Source organism: Tachyglossus aculeatus, chromosome 6, assembly GCF_015852505.1.
Source record: "Tachyglossus aculeatus isolate mTacAcu1 chromosome 6, mTacAcu1.pri, whole genome shotgun sequence".
Taxonomy (NCBI): Eukaryota; Metazoa; Chordata; class Mammalia; order Monotremata; family Tachyglossidae; genus Tachyglossus; species Tachyglossus aculeatus.
Genome location: NC_052071.1, coordinates 51590716 through 51602766, shown reverse-complemented (window position 1 = coordinate 51602766; position 12051 = coordinate 51590716). Strand labels below are relative to the sequence as shown.

Below are 12051 nucleotides of genomic sequence, written 5' to 3'. Positions count from 1 at the left end.
GACTTAGCCAAAACAAAAGCCATCCAAGTAGTATGCACTTGCATTTTATCTTCATGTTCAGTGGAGTAATTGAGAGTATAATAGCATTTCATCGAGTATAGTCCTAGAGGATAAAATCACAGATCCTATGTCTGGTAAAACTACGTTTCTAATTTTTTTTGTTTAATCTTTTATCACTATTAAAATATTTTTTGATAATGACAAAAATCCAGTTAAGGCTAAATTGGACTGAAAATGGATTAAGTAATAAAAGTTACCAAAAGCTGTAATGGCAGTGTGTTAGTGCACTGAAAGCTAAATCCCAATCAGACGAAGGAAAAAGCCGTCATAGAGAATGGTTGTTGTCTTAGTAGCAAAATGGACTTGTTAATCTAATTTTGGTATAACTGGATAAATGCTTAACTAGTATCACTACATTGGTATGGATAAATGATGAGCAGGAGCATAATACTGTTTTTCTCTGTGCATGAACATTATACTGATTTCTAGACTTGGACTTCACTGTAATAGAACAGAAATGAAAGAAATGCTTTTTAAACATCTCTAAGTGTGAAGGGATAATAAACTAAGAACAAATCATCTGTAGTTTGGAGATTCGAGAGCAGTAAATGTTTCTTAAACTCTTTAAGTATTTGATCACATTTTCTTATCTTATTCATTATAGCTTCATTATAGGAGGATATAGGAGACACAGTCTTTTAAGATATTTGAAAAATTCCAAAGAAAGGGGATGGAAATCTTAGGAGCTGCCATAGATTATTCATTTGGAGATAATTAAATGTCTTTTGATGGAGATTACATATAAAGTTTGAGCTATCACTACATTTTTTCCACTATAGGAATTGGTTCTTAAAGTTAAAAGTAATTCCAATTCATTTTAAGGATTCAGATGTTTAAAAGCCACTTTTCCTTCAAATGCCTTTCACACTCTTTGGAAACATATTATTAATAATAATGCTTGGGGTATTTAAGTGGTTGTTGTGAGCCAAGTGCTGGTGTAGATTCCAGATAATCAGGTTGAACCCAGTCTTTGTCCCACATGGGCTCACAGTTTAAGTAGGAGGGAGAACAGTCAATCAAACAATCACTCACATTTATTGAGCACTCGCTATGTGCTAAGCATTATACTAAATGCTTGGGAGAGTACAATATAACAAGTTTCTAGGCGTGTTCCCTGCCCACAAGGAGCTTAGAGTCTACAGGAGGAGAACAGGTATTAAATCACCATTTTTCAGATGAGGGAACTGAGGCACAGAGAATTTGTGACTTGTCCAAGGTCACACAGATTATTGAGTTAACTGGATTATTGGTTGGAGCCAGTATGGATTTCTAGATTTGTTTGTTTTTAAGTTAATGAAGAATAAAATAACTGGCACATAGATTTGCAAAGGAGGTTTAGAGTGACTAACAAATACAGCAAATTGCTTTAAAACCCATTTTAGTTTTTACGATTTGCTTTCCAAAATGAATTCTGTGCTTAGTGGATATTCATTTGCATTTTGCAAAACTTAATTTCATGCATTGTACTATTTGGAATTTTAAGTATATCAAATTGCCTATGCCTCCTGTCTTTTTTCCGCTAAAATCTCCTCCACATTATTTTTGGCTAACTTCATTGTATTAATGGTGCCCTCTGCTCAAGATTTTCAATGGCCTATTCTCTATTCTAATCCTCTTTGCACTCTTTGCTATTTGGGGCACAGTTGATAATGATAATTGTGGCACTTAAGCACTTACTATATGCCAAGCACTGTACTTGGTGCTGGGATATACACAAGGCAGTCAGGTTAGGCACAGTTTCTGTTCCACATGGGGCTCATGGTTTAAGTAGGTGGGAGAACTGGTGTTGATCTATCCTCTCATATTCCTGTTAATGTCTGTCTCCCCGTCTAGACTTTAAGCTTGGAATATGTCTGCTAATTCTGTTGTATTGTACTTTCCCAAGCTCTTAATACAGTGCTCTTCACATTAGTAAGCGCACAAATAAATACCATCGATTACCTCTCAAAAAAAATGATCTCCATGGACTTTAATCAGCTGGTTCCCTGGCACCTAGCTGCTCGCTTCTGTCTCTGGTCAGTCAACCAATCATATTTATTGAGCACTTAACATGTGTGGAGCACTATACTAAGCGCTTGGGAGAATGCAATATAACAATTTAACAGACACATTCCTTGCCCTCAGCGAGCTTACAGTCTAGATGGGATACTTTCATTCATTCATTCATTCATTCAATCGTATTTATTGAGCACTTACTGTGTGAGGAGCACTGTAGCAAGCACTTGGGGGAGTACTATACAGCAGTAAATAGGTTTGGAATAGCAGAGTCCCCCAAGATAAACAACCATTTATCTCGGTCCCATCGTGAAGGTTCTGGAACTGAGAAGTGGTGCCCAGGAATTGATTATAATGGCTGTGGTTTGTGTAGCATCCCTCACACTCTCTTGTACCTACCAATTTTATTCCTACACACAGTGCAACAAGCAAGTGGGTGGACAGGGGTGCGGCTCATTGTGAAGTACACCCAAGAGCTGTACCTGCATAGGGCATTTCCTCCCAAGGTGACTTACTGCAGCCGAGCGCGATGTCATCCTGAAGTGATGACGCCCATCATTCTCTGGGGTCTCTGCTGTGCCTGTTTGGCCACTCTTTTCAGCATTCTGCTCAGCCTTCCTGTCCCGCCATCGACCCCCGGCCCACGTCCTCCCCCGGGCCTGGAATGCCCTCCCTCTGCCCATCCGCCAAGCTAGCTCTCTTCCTCCCTTCAAGGCCCTACTGAGAGCTCACCTCCTCCAGGAGGCCTTCCCACACTGAGCCCCTTCCTTCCTCTCCCCCTCGTCCCCCTCTCCATCCCCCATCTTACCTCCTCCCCTTCCCCACAGCACCTGTATATATGTATATATGTTTGTACATATTTATTACTTTATTTATTTATTTATTTTACTTGTACCTATCTATTCTATTTATTTTATTTTGTTAGTATGTTTGGTTTTGTTCTCTGTCTCCCCCTTTTAGACTGTGAGCCCACTGCTGGGTAGGAACTGTCTCTGTATGTTGCCAGCTTGTACTTCCCAAGCACTTAGTACAGTGCTCTGCACACAGTAAGCGCTCAATAAATACGATTGATTGATTGATTGTGAAATGCCAAGGGGGTACTTTGGTTGAACCCTTACACTGGTGGCAATCCAGGGCACAGCATAGTCCAGTGTGAGTCAGATTTTGCAAGGGGTGCTCTTTGTACTTCCCAAGCAAATCTGTTACTTTGTTCCTGGAACTTGACTAATTTGCCTCTATCCCATTGTTTGGACTATTTCCTTTTCAGCCTTGGGATGTTTTCCTCAGCTCCCATTGGCTAAACCACATTTTATTCATTTTTATTGATGCCTGCTTACTTGTATTGATGTCTGTCTCCCCTGCCAGACAGTGAGCTCATTGTGGGCAGGGATTGTCACTCTTCACTGCTGTATTGTACTTTTGTAAGTGCTTAGTACAGTGCTCTGCACACAGTAGGCACTCAGTAAATAGTATTGAATGAATGAATCCCTCCACTTTATTCAAACCCCTTGGAAAAGCCACCTAATCAAGGAGACAGTCTTTATTTAGTGCTGATGTAGCAGTTGGAGAACTGTAGGTTTCTGTTGGTCTTCATTCAGTCATATTATTGAGCACTTACTCTGTGCAGAACACTATACTAAGCACTGGGAGCATCTTGAGAGCGTAGTTCGAGGCCTACCTTTAGGATGCCTTCATCTTATCAGGATGAAGATGAAGATCATCTTCATCAAGAAGCAGCTTGGCTCAGCGTAAAGAGCATGAGCTTTGGAGTCACAGGTCATGGGTTCAAATCCCAGCTCTGCCAATTGTCATTTGTGTGACTTCGGGCAAGTCACTTAACTTCTCTGTGCCTCAGTCACCTCATCTGCAAAATGGGGATTAAGACTTTGAGCCCCCTTTGGAACAACCTGACCACCTTGTAACCTCCCCAGTGCTTAGAACAGTGCTTTGCACATAGTAAACACTTAATAAATGCCATCATTATTATTATCTTATGTACTGATAAAATGAGGCTAATTCATTACTCTTTTCACCCTAATTATTCCTGATGGAAAATAAAGGTGTTTTAAATATTGGAAATTCCAAAATATTTGATTAGACTTTTATGTCATGTTAAATCAAAAGTTCAGTGTTTTTAAAATAGCAAGTAAGTATTAAGCTTTCCCCACTTACACAGAGTATTGTCACCCAACAGTGCTCAGATCGAGTTTGGGACTTGTCTTTCTGAGAGAGAATTGCTAACCTCTTGCTAATGCGTTAGAATTATTTTTGACTAGATCCATAAATCAAAGTGGAAAAAAAAGAAGTTGTAAACATAAAACAACCTTTTCGCTAATCATTAGGTGGAAACCAGACTTCATGTTCAGGAAAAGTTTCCAGTAAACTGAAAATACATTAGTATGTTTTCTCCAAATTACACCTTTTTTCTAAATGTAATAATTTGTGCATTTTCTGGGCTGCTTCCTTTATTTGAGAGACACTGAAGTTATAGTTGTGTCTAATGTAATCCAATTCATTGATTGGTTATTTTGAGTTTGTGACAGAGCCTAATATCGAAATATTAGTCTCTAATGAATAAAGTTAGAAATTCCTTAATAGCTCCTTCACTTGTCTGCTGTGTGACCTTAGCCAAGTCACTCAATTTCTCAGTGCCTCAGTTTCCTCATCTGTAAGATGGGGATTAAGACTGTGAGCCCCAAGTGGGACATGGACTGTGTCCAACCCAATTACCTTGTGTCTACCCCAGTGCCTGGGACACAGTAAGTGCTTAACAAATGCCATAAAAAAATAAGAAAGTACATTTTCAGTTTTTGATGGGCCTTGTAAATATGTCATAAAATAAAATAATGTAAATAAAATAAAAGAGGAAATTCAAGTAATTTGCTAATGACACTTTTTTCTTCCTTTTTCCAGTTTAGACAAGCTTTTAGGAGCTATAACAACAGCAGCCGAAAGAAATAACAGAGAACGCTTTTCCCCAATAGTTGAAGGATTGGAAAATCATGAAGCTTTGCAGTTACAGGTGGGTTTGAGGCATTTTACATGTAGCTAAGCCAACGTCACATTAATTGCTAATTCAAGTTTTTCAAGATTAAAGGTGCAGTTTGTAGTACTAAAACACAAACCTATGTGTAGATAAAGCGGTATGTGTATCAAATATTTCTAATTTCTAACTGGAATTGAAAATTTTAAATCCTCATAATATCATTTTTAAGATAGTTTTGAAAGTACCCCAGTAAACCTGTTGAATAGATGTAAAATAGAGGTCAAATATATTGGTAAGTAGGAATTAATCATTTAGTTCATCTTGGTTGAAAACTGATTTTTAGTTTTGCCCCCAACATTATTTGCCATTCTGCTGGTTTAATTGTACTGTTTACCTGGTGACAGAAATTACATTTCTAATGGGTGTTGGCAAGTACAACTAGCTCGTTGTGGGCAGGGAATGTGTCTGTTATATTGTTATATTGTACTCTTCCAAGCACATAGTGTATAAAGCTCTGCACGCAGTATGTGCTCAATAAATACCACAGAGTGATTGAATGATTAATGAAGAAACCAGGTGCAATATGGGGCCCTTCAACCGATCCGCAGTGACTTAACATGGAAATGACAAACAGATATTGTACCTCAGCTTCCTCGCAGACCTCCTAGCATGTACTTCCTTTCTCTCTCCGGTCATATTCGTTTAATGATACTATTTGTTAAGAGCCTATGTGTGTCAAGCACTGTTCATCCAGTCATTCATTCATATTTATTAAGCACTTACTGCATGCAGAGCACTGTAATGAGCGCTTAGGAAAGCACGATACAGCCGTAAACAGTGACATTCCCTGCCCACAACGACCTCATGGTCTAGAGGGGTAGACCTAAGCACTGAGGTAGATACAAGTTAATCAGGTCAGATAGAGTCCTTGTCCCACATGGGGCCTACAGTCTAAGAGGGAGAACAGGTATTGAATCCCCAATTTACAGATAAGGTGACTGAGGCCCATATAATTCATTCATTCATTCATTCAATAGCATTTATTGAGCGCTTACTGTGTGCAGAGCACTGGACTAAGCGCTTGGGAAGTCCAATTTGGCCACATATAGTGACAGTCCTTACCCAGCAGCGGGCTCACAGTCTAGAAGGGGGAGACGGACAACAGAACAAGACATTACCAAATAAAATAGAATAAATATGTATAAATAAATAGAGTAATAAATACGTACAAACATATATGCAGGTGCTGTGGGGAGGGGAAGGAGGTAAGGCGGCGGGCATGGGGAGGGGGCTCAGTCATTCATTCATTCAATAGCATTTATTGAGCGCTTACTGTGTGCAGAGCACTGGACTAAATGCTATTGAATGAATATAATTGAAGTGAATTGCCCAGAGTGTCACAGCAGGTTAATGGTAGAGCCAAGAAAAGAACCTAGGTCCTCTGATTCCCAGGCCTGTGCTCTTTCCTCTAGGCCCTTTAATTTAAATTCTAATGTAAATTCCTTCTATCCTTGCGTTATTTGACTCCATCTCCCTCTCCAAATTCAAAGCTCCTAAGGGGCAGAGATCATGTCTACTAACTCATAGTACTCTCTCATGTGCCTAATACAGTGCTCTGGGCACAGAAAGTCTTCAATAAATTATACGTTCTCTTCAGGCATAAGGTCTTGGCTTTCCTGTTGGAAAATTAATTCCAGGACACTCATGCAAGTTCCTTGGGTTCTTGTCCCCCTTAATTGATATCCATCAGTCAATCAGTGGTACTTACTGAGTGCGTACTGTGTTCAGAGCACTGTACTAAGCGCTTGGGAGAGTACCCAACAGATTTACGGTCTAGGGACAGACAATGGATGTCATTAAGATGGTAATGATTTTTTTTTAAAATTTAGAAGCCAGCTATCATTTAAACCAATATATTGCCCCTTTTTTTGAACATGGACTGTGCTGAAATGTGGTTGCTGCAGAAGGGAGCTGAGCGTTTTGGAAAGGGTTCTCATTTCTGGGCTCACAAAGCGATAAAATAATGTTGAAAAGGTGCTTGTGAGTGTTGCAGTGAGGGACATTTGAAGGGAGGGAGTGAGGCTGTGAGAGTTGGGAGGGAAAGTATAAGCTTTTTATTCATCTGTTTCAAATGCAGATGAATCTATTTTTACGATCAAAATATGCTCACCATTAATTTCCATTTCCTGCTTTAATGGAACATATCAAGAAGCTAATTGTTGGATCTAGACTCTGTTGCTCTCACAACTGGCAGATGGATATCAAAATTTGGGCTTTTGTTTGAATGACAAAGTTCTTTTAAGAGAAACAGGATGAAGAGAAGCAGGGGGTCCGGGGGCTTGAGTTCGAATCCCAGCTCTGCCACTTGCCTGTTGGGTAACCTTGTGCAAGACAGTTAACTGTTCTGTGCCTCAGTTTCCTCATCTCTAAGTTGGGGGTATCATACCTGTCCTCCCTGAGACTGTGAGTCCAGTAATACTAATAATAGTGGTATTCAGGTGCTTATTAGGTGGTAGGAACCCATTTAAGCACTGGAGTACATACAAGATAATTGAGTTGGACACAGTCATTGTCCCACAAGGTGCTCACAGTCAAAGAAAGAGGGGGAGCAGTTATTTAATCTTTAGACTGTATTTTTAGACTGTAAGCCCACTGTTGGGAAGGGACTGTCTCTATATGTTGCCAACTTGTACTTCCCAAGCGCTTAGTACAGTGCTCTGCACACAGTAAGCGCTCAATAAATACGATTGATTGATTAATCTCCATTGTTTTTTATGGTATCTGTTCAATGTTTAATCTGTGCCAGGCACAGTACTAGGTTCTGGGATAGATAAAACTAATCAGGTCCGACCCAGTTCACATGGGGCTCACAATATTAATCCCCATTTTGCGGATGTGGTAAATGAGGCACTATGGCTTACCCAAGGTCACACAGCAGACAGTGGCATGGTTGAGATGGGATTAGAACTCAGTTCCTTCTTACTTCCAGGCCTGCATTCTATCCACTAGTCCATTTAATAGATGAGGCAACTGAGGCACAGGTTAGTTAAGTGACTTGTTCAAGGTTACAGAGAAGATAAGTGACAGAGTCCAGATTAGAACCCATGTCTGTGAATTGCCATACTCTATCGACTGGGCCATGCTCCTTCCCCATTATAGGATAGAGATTTTGTCATATCTGCTTATATTGCATCAACTCCATTTAATATAATGCTTTGCATGGAATAATTAACAAACACCACAGTTATTGTTAATATTATCATCTTCAAATTTCAGAACGTACATTAAGTACTTAAAAGCAAAACAAGGTATTTCTTCAAAAAAGGAATTGGTGCTGTATTTTAAAAGAATAAGTACCCTACCTATCAGCAAACTGAAATTATTAGTCATAATGTATTATGTCAGAAGTCATATGAGACATTAAATACAGAGTTGGTTAGATTTTAAAATAATAGGTGTATTGTGTTTTTGATTGTAAAAAAAAAATTTGAATCATCTCATTCATTCATTCATTCAATCGTATTTATTGAGCACCTACTGTGTGCCAAGCACTGTACTAAGCGCCTGGGAAGTACAAGTCGGCAACCTACAGAGACGGTCCCGACCCAACAATGGCAGTCAATGGCATTTCAATCAATGGTATTTATGGAGCATTTACTATGTGCAGAGCATTGTACTAAGGGCTTTGGAGAATACAAATACCTCAAAGTGGGTAGACTTGTTCCCTGCGCACACATCATTACAGTTTAGAAGCCTTTCTAGGTTTCTTGAAACTAACTGTTGCATGCTTTGTGAATGGTATTTTATTTTTAGTGTTCAGGTAGACTGTCAAGAATAGGATATAAATTGCATCCCCCCTTATAGGTGGCAGTCACTTGACGAATCTCCTTAGATTTGTTTGGGCCATTGGTGAAAATCTGTGTTGGAAGGCTTTTGAGTTTTCTTTCGAACTATGTCTGCATTTGGCAGCAATAACATTTACTTGAGGATAAAAATGTATATTGCAGGGATGTTGCAAGTTCCTCTGGACAAAGGACTATCCATCTGGTTAGGACTGCAAAGGCAGAAGAACTGATTTGGGACTTAAACATCCAAATGAGATATAAACACTTTGATACCAGCCCAACGATATGCCTTTCCACCTTCAATGCCCTCCTAAAAAAGAGCCTAATCAGTCAATTAATAGTTTTCATTATGCCCATACATTATGTAGTCAGCCAATCAATGGCATGTATTGAGCGCTTACTGTGTACATCATCATCATCATCATCAATCGTATTTATTGAGCGCTTACTGTGTGCAGAGCACTGTACTAAGCGCTTGGGAAGTACAAATTGGCAACATATAGAGACAGTCCCTACCCAACAGTGGGCTCACAGTCTAAAAGGGGGAGACAAAACCAAACATACTACAAAATAAAATAGAATAGATATGTCAAGTAAAATAAGTAAATAGAGTAATAAATATGTACAAACATATATACATATATACAGAGAACTGTATTTTGAGCGCTTACTGTGTACCGAGAACTGTGATAAACACTTGGGAGACTACAATAAAACAGAGTTGGTAGATGTGTTCCCTGGCTAAAACAAGTTTGCAATCTAGAGGGGAAGACAGACACCAACATAAATAAATAATTTATACCATAATTTGTAGCACTGTACTAAGCAGTTGGAAGATAATGAAAGAGGTAGAAGACATGACTCCTGCCCTCAAGGATTTTACAGTCTAGCGGGTAGACACAAATTAAATCATTATTCCACTAATCCTTATAACCTTGTCATCACATTAGACACCCTTAGCACATATGAGTCTGTTTAGTCTGGGTCATTTTTTGTCCATTTTTTTGTTACCAATTGTTTCCATTAGATGGTCACAATTTGTTTCATCTTCAACTACATCGTGGAATTTGTAGTAATAGCAATATTAACAGTAAAATGTATTGAGCACTTAGAAATTAACGAGTGATATGTTCAAGACCTAATATGTGCTCTCTGTTCATAGTAGCTCAATAAATACCAATTAAGCTGACCTGCTTTGAAATCAAGGCAGCAGTCAATTTCACTGTTGCAAGTCTTATTAATTTGGAATTTATTATTTGAGAAAGGGCATTTGTTTTAACGTGTGCAGACTAGGCCAGTATTTCTGTTTCATTTTCCTTCTCCATAATTTAATAACTTCAATGAGAGCACTGATGTGATATTATCTTCCTGAGAACATATGTCTTAAACCAATGAAATGCACAAATGTTTTGTCAGTAAGGCTAGATGTTATATTGAGCACTTTATAACAATTTTGTTAAGTTTGTGTATTTTGTTTGCATCATTATGCATGTCAGAAGTGCCAAATCATGTAGAAATTAAAAGGAGCTTGTAAATGTTTACCTAGAGATTTGGGAATTAATTGACTTTTAGAAATTCTGTAAGTAAGCTAAAAATTAGTCTTGCAGCCATGATTTGACAGATATTCATAATGGGGGAATTTTATTTGTTTTTTAGTACTTTAGATTTGCGCCATCCAAGGGCTAAAGTATCCTTTGTCAATGAGATCACTGAAGTCATGACTTCCCCCAGAATGTCTAGAGAAAAATAACAAAGATTATTTGTGTAATCTTTACAAATCAATATAAAAGAGATTTAGGGACAGACAATTGAGAACATCATCATGGTCTTTACAGGCTGAGGCCCTCAATCAAGGTCACATAAGGAAAACCGTTGCCCGCTCTTTAAATTCCTATCATTTTCTTTGCTTTAATACACTTGTATTAGGTGAGCAGAGGTTTATCATCTCTGAGTTGAAAACTGAGCAATGAAATTAATAACAACAAAATCCAAGCTGAGTTGTTGCTACATATTTCATTTAAAAAATTAGTGACCATTTTCACTAGTTTTTGCCCTGGAATCAGCTCTGTGCACGTGTGAATGTGTGTGTTTGTATTATGTATATACACCTATTTCATGTACACATGAAGAATATATCACTAGTGCTTGAGCTTACATTGAGTGCGTCTGGAATATTGTGGCATGTTCACCTCACACACCGTGGTCCATACATCTAAAATCCATATATTTCCTGCTCTCAAGGGTAGCAGATTTTAACTCTTCTATTATATCAAGCTATTGATTGCTAACTTAATTTTTCAGGCAAATCCGTCATTTAACAATTTGTTGCATGAACTAATATTTGCCATTACTTGTATACTTTCCCCAAGTCGTCATTTCCATGATGCCCTTTTTATAAAATGAAGCCCACATTTGTGTTAATTACAGAACTTTTTTTAGACATTTGTAGACCATAACAGGGAATATTATGGCACTCTCTTTGCTTCTCTAACTAAAAGAGGTTGTGTTCCCTATTTTGTGGAACATTGTACTACTAGGTGTTTGGGATAGTTAAGTGAAAATAGAGGCACAATTCCTCCCTTTAGGAACTTAAATATGGAAAGCTGTACATTTTGGTTGCCTGCAAATATATTTTTTTAGCCACTGCAGATTTATATTTTAATTATTGTGTGTTATCCTTGACCAAATATTGGATGATATACGTAAGCAGTGGTAATTTTGAATCAATTAATGTTATTTATTGAGCACTAACTTGTGCAAAGCACTAAAGTGCTAAGCACTTGTATGAAGCGCCTGGGAGAGTACAAATTCAACAGATTGATGGACACATTCTCTGTGCACAAGGAGCTTAGGTCTATAGGGGAGCAATGAAAACCATTAATTTTGAATGGTATTGCTTATTTGGGCAACCAGATTTTAGCATTTCATAAATTGTGATCTGTATTGAGTATTTTTAATTGCAGCCCTTATCCTAGAAACCTATGGGAGCCCCACGTGGGACAACCTGATCACCTTGTATCTACCCCAGCGTTTAGAACAGTGCTTGGCACATAGTAAGTGCTTAACAAATACCATTATTATTATTATTATTATAGAAAGGAAGCATAGCTGAAGTAGGTGTCACACATTAGTCACTGGTAGCCTTTAGCATAGTAGGCTGTAATG

The 12051-nt window shown here is 38.4% G+C and overlaps 1 protein-coding gene across 4 annotated transcripts in view; it reads left to right on the top strand.

Annotated features, from left to right (window-relative positions):
- DIAPH2 (diaphanous related formin 2) overlaps positions 1-12051 on the top strand; it is a 786157-nt gene that overhangs the window by 180037 nt on the left and 594069 nt on the right. For all 4 annotated transcript variants that reach the window (XM_038747818.1, XM_038747822.1, XM_038747820.1 and 1 more), the window contains one exon: positions 4969-5077. In XM_038747818.1, the coding sequence (XP_038603746.1) occupies positions 4969-5077 (109 nt within the window). The remainder of the gene's footprint in view (positions 1-4968; positions 5078-12051) is intronic.